The sequence below is a fragment of the Eurytemora carolleeae genome, unplaced genomic scaffold (genome assembly GCF_000591075.1).
Source record: "Eurytemora carolleeae unplaced genomic scaffold, Eaff_2.0 scaffold303, whole genome shotgun sequence".
NCBI classification, from domain to species: domain Eukaryota; kingdom Metazoa; phylum Arthropoda; class Copepoda; order Calanoida; family Temoridae; genus Eurytemora; species Eurytemora carolleeae.
In genome coordinates, this window is record NW_019396305.1 from 65,851 (window position 1) to 77,551 (window position 11,701).

The 11,701-nt window shown below is 31.9% G+C and overlaps 1 protein-coding gene across 1 annotated transcript in view; it reads left to right on the top strand.

Annotated features, from left to right (window-relative positions):
- LOC111700580 (Bardet-Biedl syndrome 4 protein) overlaps positions 1-10,742 on the top strand; it is a 28,251-nt gene extending 17,509 nt beyond the window's left edge. Inside the window, exons 7-15 of the mRNA XM_023471546.1 lie at positions 1,300-1,404; positions 2,556-2,666; positions 4,073-4,166; positions 4,377-4,469; positions 6,820-6,883; positions 7,750-7,851; positions 9,040-9,197; positions 9,839-9,937; positions 10,650-10,742. Coding sequence (XP_023327314.1) covers positions 1,300-1,404; positions 2,556-2,666; positions 4,073-4,166; positions 4,377-4,469; positions 6,820-6,883; positions 7,750-7,851; positions 9,040-9,197; positions 9,839-9,937; positions 10,650-10,742 — 919 coding nt within the window. The remainder of the gene's footprint in view (positions 1-1,299; positions 1,405-2,555; positions 2,667-4,072; positions 4,167-4,376; positions 4,470-6,819; positions 6,884-7,749; positions 7,852-9,039; positions 9,198-9,838; positions 9,938-10,649) is intronic.
- Positions 10,743-11,701: the final 959 nt, after the last annotated feature.

Sequence of the window (11,701 nt, forward strand, 5' to 3'; positions counted from 1 at the left end):
AAACCATCTTCCTGTAATATAGAAAGAAGAATAGATTTAGACTGCCAATGCTTGATGTTCACCCAGAATAAAACCTGTGGTCTAAAGAGATTTGTTTTCAAGTAACCATGTTGTTTACTTCTTCTGAGCATTCAGATTCAGGGGCGGCTTCTGTAAAAACCCATTCTCTTATAAAAAGTTGGGTTTCTGGTATTCAAAAACTTTAAATAAATTATGCTTACCTAAAAACTTATTTTGGCAGGTCCATGTTAAAACCAGCTCTTTACAAAGGAATGTTATAGAAATGTTTCAGAAAAGTTATAAAACATTGAAACCCAGCTTTGCCTTAAAAAAATTTCTTTATATGAGTCAATCTATTCAACCTAAAACGTTTCCGTGGTTCAACCAAGTTCCACAATCAAGATTTGAGGCAAACCGGCCTAGGGGTTTATGAGTTATGATCCGATATACAAACAAACAAACAAAGATTACAACTTAATATATCTGAGTTATGATCATACAAACAAACAGACAAACAGACAAGCCAAATTTATATATAGATATTAGATTATTAGAAAATGCAAATAAAAAAGTGGATTACAAGCAAAATGTGTTCCCTGTTAAAACAATATATGTTTTGGTGTAAACCAATTTGAAAGCTCTCCGTCTGTCAGAAACAATTTTATATACTCTGTTAACTGTAAAACAGTGTATACCTCTGAGCCTTCCTTTTCTAACCCTGTTTTCCCCTTTCTCCTTTTGATAAACAGATCAAATTGTGAAATATAAGTAATAATTTCTGTTTTGTTTGTCTTGTTGTATTTCCGTTTATAACCACGAACCCAGTGACCGATTGTACTCAAATCTTTACACGGTAATTCATTAGAAATACGGAAATGTACTTAGATTGGTTTAATTATTTTAAGTTAGGTAAGTTTTGTTTCCAAGCAAAGTCGGGTTCACATACTAAATGTATGGCCAAACTTAACATTTTTCGTAACATTCGTATCTAAATCGGTCTCCAGTATTATCCCAACGGCATTTTTCTAAGGGCGACTTCTGAAATGACAATTTACAAAATGTGCAATTTACAAATCTGCAACCTTCCAAAACCACATGGCTGCAATAGGTCCCGAGCACTGCGTCTCTAGGATGGATTAGGGCGCCCAGTGCAGAAAATTTCTTAAAGTTAGAGAAATGTCAGGGTGATAGTGTGGAAAATGAGAGTGCTAGGGCTAGGAACGTTTAGGGTTAACTGACCAAACTTTACTTTGGTGCGCGACATTAGAATCTAAACTATATAATTACAATATGATGAAGGCAAGCTGAGACACGCAGTGAGACTCAAGATTGGGAAATCCTTCATAATCTAGGAGTTTGCTTCACATATCTCAAGGAGTGGGAACAGGCTAAAGATCTTCTAAGGTGATAATATTCATTTATTTATCTTAATATGTTTGAGCAATTTACAGGATTTACAGGGACTGTAATTGTGATTCAAAATGAATGGTGTCAGATTCACAACAGTACCTTATAAACATTTGTATGTGTTATACATATAAAAAAGTTTACGCTGTAAATGAGTGGACGCTAAACAGAGATATTTTATAGAAATTAAACAATTTTCATTCATATCTTATTCCAATTGCTCTTTTCTGGGCAGAGTGCAATTTTAGGAATCCTCCTTTCTTAAATCACTTAAAGTGCGTAGGTCATTAAAACTTTATTTAACGATCAATTAATTACGTGTTTTATGATCAATAGAGATATGAAAACTTACGTTACAGAAAATGCGTCATCGGATGTCATACGTAGACTGCAGGGGGGGGGNCCGGGTGTGTAGGTTCAAATTTTTGATAAATATCTAGTAATCATGACTCAGAAAGGTTAAGAGTGAATTTCGTAGTTGGCTAGACAAAATCAATTCAGATGACTAAATTTGATAGCAAAAAAAAAACAATTTTTTTACAAATCTTTCCTTAAATGACCAGAGTCCGAATCTAATGAATTTGAGCCGCGTCTCAAATCCCCCAAAAACCGTTTTCGATTGAGTGCCGGCTCAAATCTTGAAACATTGAATACAATTTTAAGCGGAACAAACCATATTTGAGCCGCGTCTGAAATTTAAGCCGCGGCTCAAATTCTATAGTTTCGGCCTCAGTTTAAATAATAAACTAGTTCTGCTACCCAAGCGTATGTTTATTTTTGCCATTCTGAGTCAAACAAGTCAAAAACTAATTTCATTAAATAAACATGGTTTAGCAATTTAAAAATGATTACATGCTTACACAAACCATTGTACTTAATTCAAAACTGTTATGACATTCCAGAGGTAGGTAGGTCCCCAGGGGGGGGAGACCTAGTATCCCTGAAAAACATAGTCTAACTTTACCTGGGGGGGGGAGGCTTGTCTGCTAAAGACCCCCCCCCCTCCTGTTTACGCTTCTATGTGTATATGTGCAAACCTATATAATAGATTCAAATATTTCGAAATTATAAAATTAGAATTTTTGTGGAGGATTCAGTTCCATGAACCTTTAGATTTCAAAAATTAAATATACAAACTTCTGTTTAAGGCAAGCGCTAGATCTGAAGAAGAAGGAGGACACGTATATAGTTATTGGTAAAGTATTCCTGTACAACGCTGATATACCTGGAGCTGTGGCTGTGTACAAAGAAGCAGTACAGTAAGTTTTATATAGGGTTACCCACAAAGGACGAGAAATTAGTGACGACTGTACGGAATTAACACAGTCGGTTTCCTTAAATTTTTTGCAACCGTAATTTTTTTCTTTCTTTGCCCATCGTTAAAAAGGTCATAAAAAAAATTCATGGGAGAATTCTTAAAGTAAACTTGGAAACGTGACAAACTACATTTTATTTAAAGAGTTTCAGTTTCATCCATGATTTCATCTTAGATTTTCCAACTTAAAATATCAAAAATTTCGTGGTGGAAAGGTTTTTAACAAATTATCTTTTATCATTTTAACTCTGCCGTTCTTGTTCTTAACTGATCAGAGGCCAGGACTTGTGTGTCGTATATCTTGGATTCTATATCTCGCTTTCTAATATGAGGATAATTGCTTTATCCCTGCAGGGTATGACCACCATGAGAGGAATTAAATCAGTATGTAGGTTTGCATAAGATGGAGTTCCCGAAATTAACAACACAAAACATTTATATTTTACAAGAAGGGGAGAATTAACTTGGCGTACCGTCCCGTTTTGTCTTATATTGTGTGTATTTGGCATACCGTCCCGTTTTGTCTTATATTGTGTGTATTTGGCGTACCGTCCCGTTTTGTCTTATATTGTGTGTATTTGGCGTACCGTCCCGTTTTGTCTTATATTGTGTGTATTTGTACTGTACAGCTCGCTAGCTAATCCAAATTCGGCCCCAGTACTTGAAATGAACGGGATTGTACAGTGAAAAGGTCTGATTTTAGTTTTATAAGATTTAATCAAAATTTCAAAAGATTCTGTCAATGCTACTAGATTCTATTTTATTCTTTTTGAGACGCTACATATATGTTTATAAACACATATACATATATATATATATGTACAGTGTTTATATTGCTTTACAATTGAGATTTAAAATGTCGAACGGTCTTCGGCTATTTCTTAGATGGTCAACATAAAGAAAATAGCTTTTAACTTGTTTAAACAGCATGAGGATCATTTCAATTTTTAATGAATTAATATTAAAGATTAATAAATGTCAAAATTAATAAAATAGACAAAAATTTTATCAGATTTTCAAATTAAGGTTAAAATCTTTAATATCTTCAATATTAGTTTTAATTAATTGTTCAATAATCCCTGAAAGTCCTCCATCTATTTAAGTTATTTTTTTAAACATCCAAACTAGTTTTAAATAATGAGAATTGTAAAATTTAGTTTCATTGAAACTATAAATTTTATGTTTCCCTACAATAGTTAATTCAAATTCGAAAATGTCAAAATTAGTAAAATAGCCAAATTTTATCATTGTCAAGTATCATTTAAGATTTTTATTTTATAAGATAAAATAGTAAAGATTAGTTTGATTAAAATTTAGTTTCATTAAATGGACTAAATATGATTTATTTAGAACTTTCCCTGAGAATCCAGACTTGAATACAACACTTGGTCTTCTATATATACAGATTCCGGGGAAATGTCCCTTCTTTACCCCACTCCCCCAAGCCCCTGGAACACTTCCCTTCCTTCCTCCAGAATAAAAAAGTACTGCTATTCGTCTTTTATTCTTAATTTGTATTTTTAAAATTTAAAAATCCAACCCCAATCCCTCTTGACATTGTATTGTAGTCAGAAATACAGAATAATAACGTAATAAACATTAAATGCATTGAATAAAGTTTATAATAAGCTTTGATAATATATTTACTGTTTAGGCAGCCTTTGAGCACCTAGGAACTGCCTTGGCTTTTGATCCTAAGCATAGTAAAGCTATCCTAGCTGCAGGATCTATGATGCAATCCCATCAGGTAGAGATTATATAGATGGGATCCATTAAACAATCCCATCAGGTAGAGATTATATAGATCGGATCCATGATACAATCCCATCAGGTAGAGATTATATAGATCGGATCCATGATACAATCCCATCAGGTAGAGATTATATAGATCGGATCCATTATGCAATCCCATCAGGTAGAGATTATATAGATCAGATCCATTAAACAATCCCATCAGGTAGAGATTATATAGATAGGATCCATGATACAATCCCATCAGGTAGAGATTATATAGTTCGGATCCATTAAACAATCCCATCAGGTAGAGATTATATAGATCGGATCCATGATACAATCCCATCAGGTAGAGATTATATAGATCAGATCCATGATACAATCCCATCATGTAGAGATTATATAGATAGTATCCATGTTACAATCCCATAGGTGGAGTAGAGATTATATAGATAGGATCCATGATACAATCCCATCAGGTAGAGATTATATAGATAGGATCCATAATGCAATCCCATCAGGTAGAGACTATAAAGATGGGATCCATGATACAATCCCATTAGGTGGAGTAGAGATTATATTGATAGGATCCATGATACAATCCCATCAGGTAGAGATTATATAGACAGGATCCATTATGCAATCCCATTAGGTAGAGATTATAAAGATGGGATCCATGATACAATCCCAACAGGTAGAGATTATATAGATAGGATCCATGACACAATCCCAACAATTAATGTTGGCGAACGCTCCGATCAAATAAAGTTCATTTTTCGCGATATTAAGAGAAAAAAAATTGCTAACATAATTTAAACCAATTTTTAAGAAATTTTCCAGCAAATTTCCGCCAAACTATTTACTACTTATAACTTATAATACAGCTCAAATATAAATGTTATCTGATTGGTCAATTGAATTGCTCTAATGATGATGTCGCTAATTGAGTGCATTGACAATTCACTTTCCGCCAAACTATTTGCTACTTATAATTTTTAATCAATATATCTCAAGTATACCAAGTAACAATTTTGCGGAAAATTCATTAGAGGCTCTATATGAGACCATTGAAGATTTAATAAATTTAATTAATGTTAATATTAACAAACAAATGTTAATGTTAATTGATATTAACATATAAATAATACTTCAATTGTTTAAAGTCAATTTTACTGGTTATGTTAATGTTAGCTTTATGTACTGACAACAATAAACTTTATTGAATTGTTTAAACCCATTCCGAGGAATTTCTTGTAATCCATTCTGAGGAAATTCTCATAACTCTATCCAAGAAATTTCTTGTAACCAATTCCAGATAATTTCTTGTTACCAATTCTGCAGAAAAACCGGAGAAAATGTCGCTGAAGGAATTGAGTCTTTGGAACAAATTCAAATATTTAAACCTCAATATCTTTAGAACTCGATGTTGTAAACCTTTGATATTTCAAACTCAGATTATTTGATGTAACAGAATTCATAGTTTGAAATATCTAAGGTCTGCAACATTTGGTCCTAAAGATATAGTGATTAGAAACTCAGAGTTTGTGGCAAAGACTCAATTCCTTTGTGAAAATTCTTGGGAATATTTTCCTGAGTAATTTCACTAGCCAGGACTTAGGCCGAACAGTCGTGAATAACTTAATTAACAACTATTTTGCCCCTCCAACTTTTTAGAAGTGTAACCATCTTTTTAAGTTAGAAAGTTATTGTCGTTTTTGATCTTACTGAAGTTGTCATGTATTTTGTTTATTCAGACAACTGAATTGTCAAGAAAAAATAAAAAAATGAAAAAAATGTTCAAAATATTTTTTTTTAAAAGATGGTTCTAAAGTAAATTATCATTTTTTATCAATAAGGATGCAAAGAAAAAAAATTTCGTTAGGGCAGTGCATAATAAGAGAACCTCAGAGACACCTATTGGAGAAAAATGGAACTTGAAAATTCTGTGATGAAGTCCTGAGAATTTCTCAGGAATTTCCGGAGAAATATTTCTGAGAAATTCTTAGGAATTTCTTGAGAAAAATTCCAGAGAAATTCTCAGGAATTTTTCGAAACTTATTATGTTATTTAATTTTCATAAAAATCCGTAAACTTGGTGACCAAGTCCTAAGAATTTCTCAGGAATTTCCGGAGAGGCATTCAGGGGAATTTCTCTGGAATTTCTTGGGATGAAATTCCGGAGAAATTCCCAGGAATTTCTCGAAACTACATCTTTTATCAAATTCCCCTTAAAATCCGTGAACATGGTGACCAAGTCCTAAAAATTTCGCAGGAATTTCTCGAAACTGAGTCTCAATACTGTGATCCCACAAAAATCTCTCCTATGGTGACCAATTCTGGAGAATTGCTCGAGAATTTCCAAGGAATCAGTTACAGGATATGATTCTCGAGAAATTCCTAGGAAATTCTTAAAAGAAAGTCACCATGGTTGGAGAATCTAGGGAAATTCCTCACTTTTGTTACTTGGGAGATGTGATCTTTTTGGTCAATTGAATTGCTCTAATAATTATTTCGATAATTGAGAACAGTTTTATTTTAAAACGTGGAAAATGTTGGCTCTATACTTTACAAGTCTCTGCTCCACATTTCCTATTTTCTCTTTCTTGAACCTTGCTAATTGTACTAATTGCTATGTAATATAAATATAAATATATATATAAATAATATGCTTGATAAAATACAGTTTCATTTCATATCGTAATTTTTAAAACACAGGTAGAAATTGCATTTAACATTATTTTAACTTGAATAGTGCGGGATTTATAAGAGTTTATTGTTCATATTCAATCACCCTGCATAGAAAGTTCTTGACAGGATCACACTGATTCACAAATATTCTCACAGGCTGTAGTTTATCCTAGAATAATAGTTTAGATTTTGCACATGGTTCACAGCGTAATCCTGTAAACATTTGTCTAACCATTTAATCCCAAAGAAACTCAAATTTCAACTAAAAAATTAAGTAAATCTTTAATTTTCTTGCTCAGACAAAGTTAAGAGTTTTTATTTCTAAAATTATTTATGAAATTATTTATACAATTAATTATGAAATTATTTATGAAATTATTCATGAAATTCTTTTAATTCTAAAAATTATTTATTAGCAAATTGGACATTTTCACACCAATTTTTGCAATAATGCAAAAATCATAAGTTTGCACTAATGAAAACAAACGGTTAATGTAACACATTTTAATGAAAATGGTTCAAGTAAACTGTGCAAAATACTTCCAAAATTAAATGCTATAAATTTCGGCTCCAACCTACAATATATCTCACTAAACTGATTTCAGGAATGTGTTTTTTCGGTAAAAGAAAATATGTTGCTTCAATATCCTGCCTGAAGAGAGCAAATTATTTGGCACCATTCGACTGGAAGATTCTTTACAATCTAGGTTTCTACTTTATAAGATTAAAATTCAATCCTTTTCACTAAAAGTATTCAACTTTGTAAAGAAAAAGATGAAAGGATAGGAGTAGGAGCACGTTTTATAGTAGTATTTTTTGGCATTATAACACTGCAAACAAAGATGTGAAGGTGAAGTGACTCATGCAAATTATTAACCAATATTTTGCTAATTACTCCTTTTAAACTTATGTTTTAAACTGTAGCCTAGGGCTAGGGAAAAAAGAGTTTGTAAGTTCGTGATGTGAAACCAAAGGACAAGGCATTGTAACACTTTAAAGTCGAGGCTTTCAGAGTTTTCTAGATATCAGTGATAATAAGAAGATAAAGAAGATCCTTTTTTGAAAATTTATTTAAGGATTGATCAAGTATCTTTCTTTAATATACCTAGACAAGAACGAGACGATTCAATACTTTTAAAATTCAAAACACTAGATCTAATTTTGCTTTTAAATATTATTATTTGAAGAGTTTCATGTCATCCTTCTGAAATTGATTTGCAATACAATATTTGCTTCAAATGATAAATAAAAAGGCTTTAAATGAAATTATAATTGTTTTGGTTGTTTTAAATCAAATGTATGAATTTAACATGTAAAATGATCAAAGTAACATTGAAAATTGATCGAGTTTCAATTTATAAACAAACTATAGTTAAACAATAATTTTGCAATGAAAATACACTAGAAAAATTAAAACATCTATTATATTATTAAATTAATATTAAGAACTGTCTAATTACTTTAGTGAGTTTAGGTCCAAATAATAAAATTCAAGCAAAAATACCGTGCCTTACATAAAACATAAAACAAAGGAATTGAGCATTGCCACAAACTCAAATGTGTTAACGCCTATATCCTTTGATATATCAAGCTAAGAAGATTCGATTTAATCGAATTTATAGTTTAATAGAGTTTGTGGCAAAGACTTCAGGATATTTGCTTAATTAGTTTTAAATGTAAACATGATTAATTATCGTAAAAGAAATTTTTCGGCAAAAATGCGTAAGCTTTAAAAGAAAATCTCCATTTAGAATAAAAATCTAAAATATGAAAAACGTTTAAAAATGTCTTCTATAAATGCTGTCATTGTGGCGAATGATTAATTCAAAAAAATAAATTATTTTTTATTGGACAAACACTAAAAAAAAGGTGTGATTTATTGAATCTGTTTTAAGGACTTGTACATCTGAGTATGCAACAGTATGCTTCAGCGTTTCATTTTCTCTCAGCCTCCATAAACCTGAGGCCAAGCCGAGGACAGACCTTTATGTTGATGGCTGTAGCATTATCTAACCTTGAGGATCCAGACAATGCGCAGGCAGCATACGAACAGGTTTAAAGGGACTGATAACTTAGTTCCAAGTGAACCCCTGAAAAAGTTGCAATGTTCGATTTGAACATTGCATCTTTTAAAATTTCATCTGAGGAATAATGAAGATAAATTTGTCCTTAATTATTTTGAACTCAGTTGACATGAAAAAATTCAATTTTAGATAAAAATAAACAGGTACACATAAACATTTTGATTTATTAGTACCTTATTGAATCGGGCGTGACACCTGCAAATGGTGGGTCCCTTGGAATAACGTAAACAGTCCCTTTACTGAAAGTAATAAATCATTCATGAAAACAGAAACAGTTTCTCCTAGAGGGATCAGTGGTCACTGAGAGAAAAGAAAAGAAATAGTGATAAAACTTTGTAATAAAACAGCCTGCGTTACCAACACTAAATAAATGTCCAGGGTTTTTAATAATACTCTTAAAGATATTTTCACAGCTAACTTTACCTTGTTAATGTGTTTGCCAAGGCACCATATTTTTACAGTTTAAAACGATTAAAAAGCATAAATTTCAAAGCTGTATTATTAATTGATAAAATCAGTAAAATTGAAATTTTTCGTGTCGGTGGAATTGTTACCATGTATATGTATTATCCATTATCTCTTTAAAATGTCAGTAATTATTCCTATTAAGGCCGTAAACCTGGATACTAGGGATCCTGCTGTTCCTCTAAACTTCTCCATCTTTCTTTCAAACCAGAGGGATGTAGTTTCAGCAGCCAGACAGCTCAAGGTATCCTTTATAGCACAGTAGTTTAAGCAGTAATACAGCTCAAGGTATCCTTTATAGTAGAGTAGTTTCAGCAGTAATACAGCTCAAGGTACACTTTATAATAGAGTAGTTTCAGCAGTAATACAGCTCAAGGTACCCTTTATAGTACAGTAGTTTCAGCAGTAATACAGCTCAAGGTACCCTTTATAGTAGAGTAGTTTCAGCAGTAATACAGCTCAAGGTACCCTTTATAGCACAGTAGTTTCAGCAGTATTACAGGTCAAGGTTTCTTTATAGTAGAGTAGTTTCAGCAGTCATACAGCTCAAGGTACCCTTTATAGTAGAGTAGTTTCAGCAGTAATACAGCTCCAGGTACCCTTTATAGTAGAGTAGTTTCAGCAGTAATACACCTCAAGGTTTCTTTATAGTAGAGTAGTTTCAGCAGTAATACAGCTCAAGGTTTCTTTATAGTAGAGTAGTTTCAGCAGTAATACAGCTCAAAGTTTCTTTATAGTAGAGTAGTTTCAGCAGTAATACAGCTCAAGGTTTCTTTATACTAGAATAGTTTCAGCATTAATACAGCTCAAGGTTTCTTAATAGTAGAGTAGTTTCAGCAGTAATACAGCTGAAAGTTTCTTTATAGTAGAGTAGTTTCTTTTTCCTTTCTATTCCTGTCCTAGATTAATTTCTGTACTTATCTATAGGAAGTGTCTATAATCTCATCTATATTCAGGAGTTTGAGGCTAGAGTTGCAAAACTTAGAGAAACTCCAGGTTTGTTTATTTACTATCCGGTGTGTCCATCTATTTATCTTCAGAACCAATAATATTGACACAAGTTCAAGTAATATAAAGTATAAATGTGCAAACTGTAAATAAATATAAATTTGTGAAAAGTCTATAAAGTTGCGAACTTTGGAGAAAAAAAAGTATAAAAGTAAAAAATAAAAATAATGCAATTGAGCTTTTGTCACAAACTCTGATTTTCTAAGCCTTGCCTCCCAATGTCGCAGTCGCAGACCATAAATATTTCAAACTATGATTTCTGTTAGATCAAATAATATAAGTTTTAAAGGAACTGAGTTTTTGTCACAAACTCTGATCTTCGAATCTCTATATCTGTGCAACCCGATGTTCTAGACCCTTGATATTTGAAACTATGAATTCTGTTAGATCAAAGTGTCTAGGTTTTTAATATCAAATGTTTACACTATTAGGTTGCAAAGATATAGGCATTAGAAAGTTTGAATTTGTGATAAAAACTCATTTCCTTTCAAAGGCTTTGAGTTTGTGGCAAAGACTCATTTGTTTTATAGTTATATCTTTAAATCACAAATGAGATTATACATACCTACACTACAGCACAAAGTACAAAATTTTCCAGCCAATCATTTCGAAAAATACTAAATAGGTTTTAAACTAAAAAAACATGGAAACCTTCTCTATTTTCAAAAAATTTTAGAAAAAATTACTTTTTGCTAAGTTTTTAAAAATATTTTTTATGACAAGCAATATCTTCAGACAGAGTTGGAAACTGAAAAGTTCTTTGATAAATAAATAGATTATATTCCCCTAGCTGTGCTATACACCTGATACCGGCCATAGATTACGTAATTAAAAGACTCCCATTCAGCCATGAAGTACATTCATTTTATTCTGTCTTAAAGGAACTTAAGCATTCTACCATTCAAAAGGGGCTTTCTCGAGTCACAACGTTATACCATTTAAACCTGAAATTCACTAATCAAGAGTCCGAATTTAATGAATTTGAGCCGCGTCTCAAATC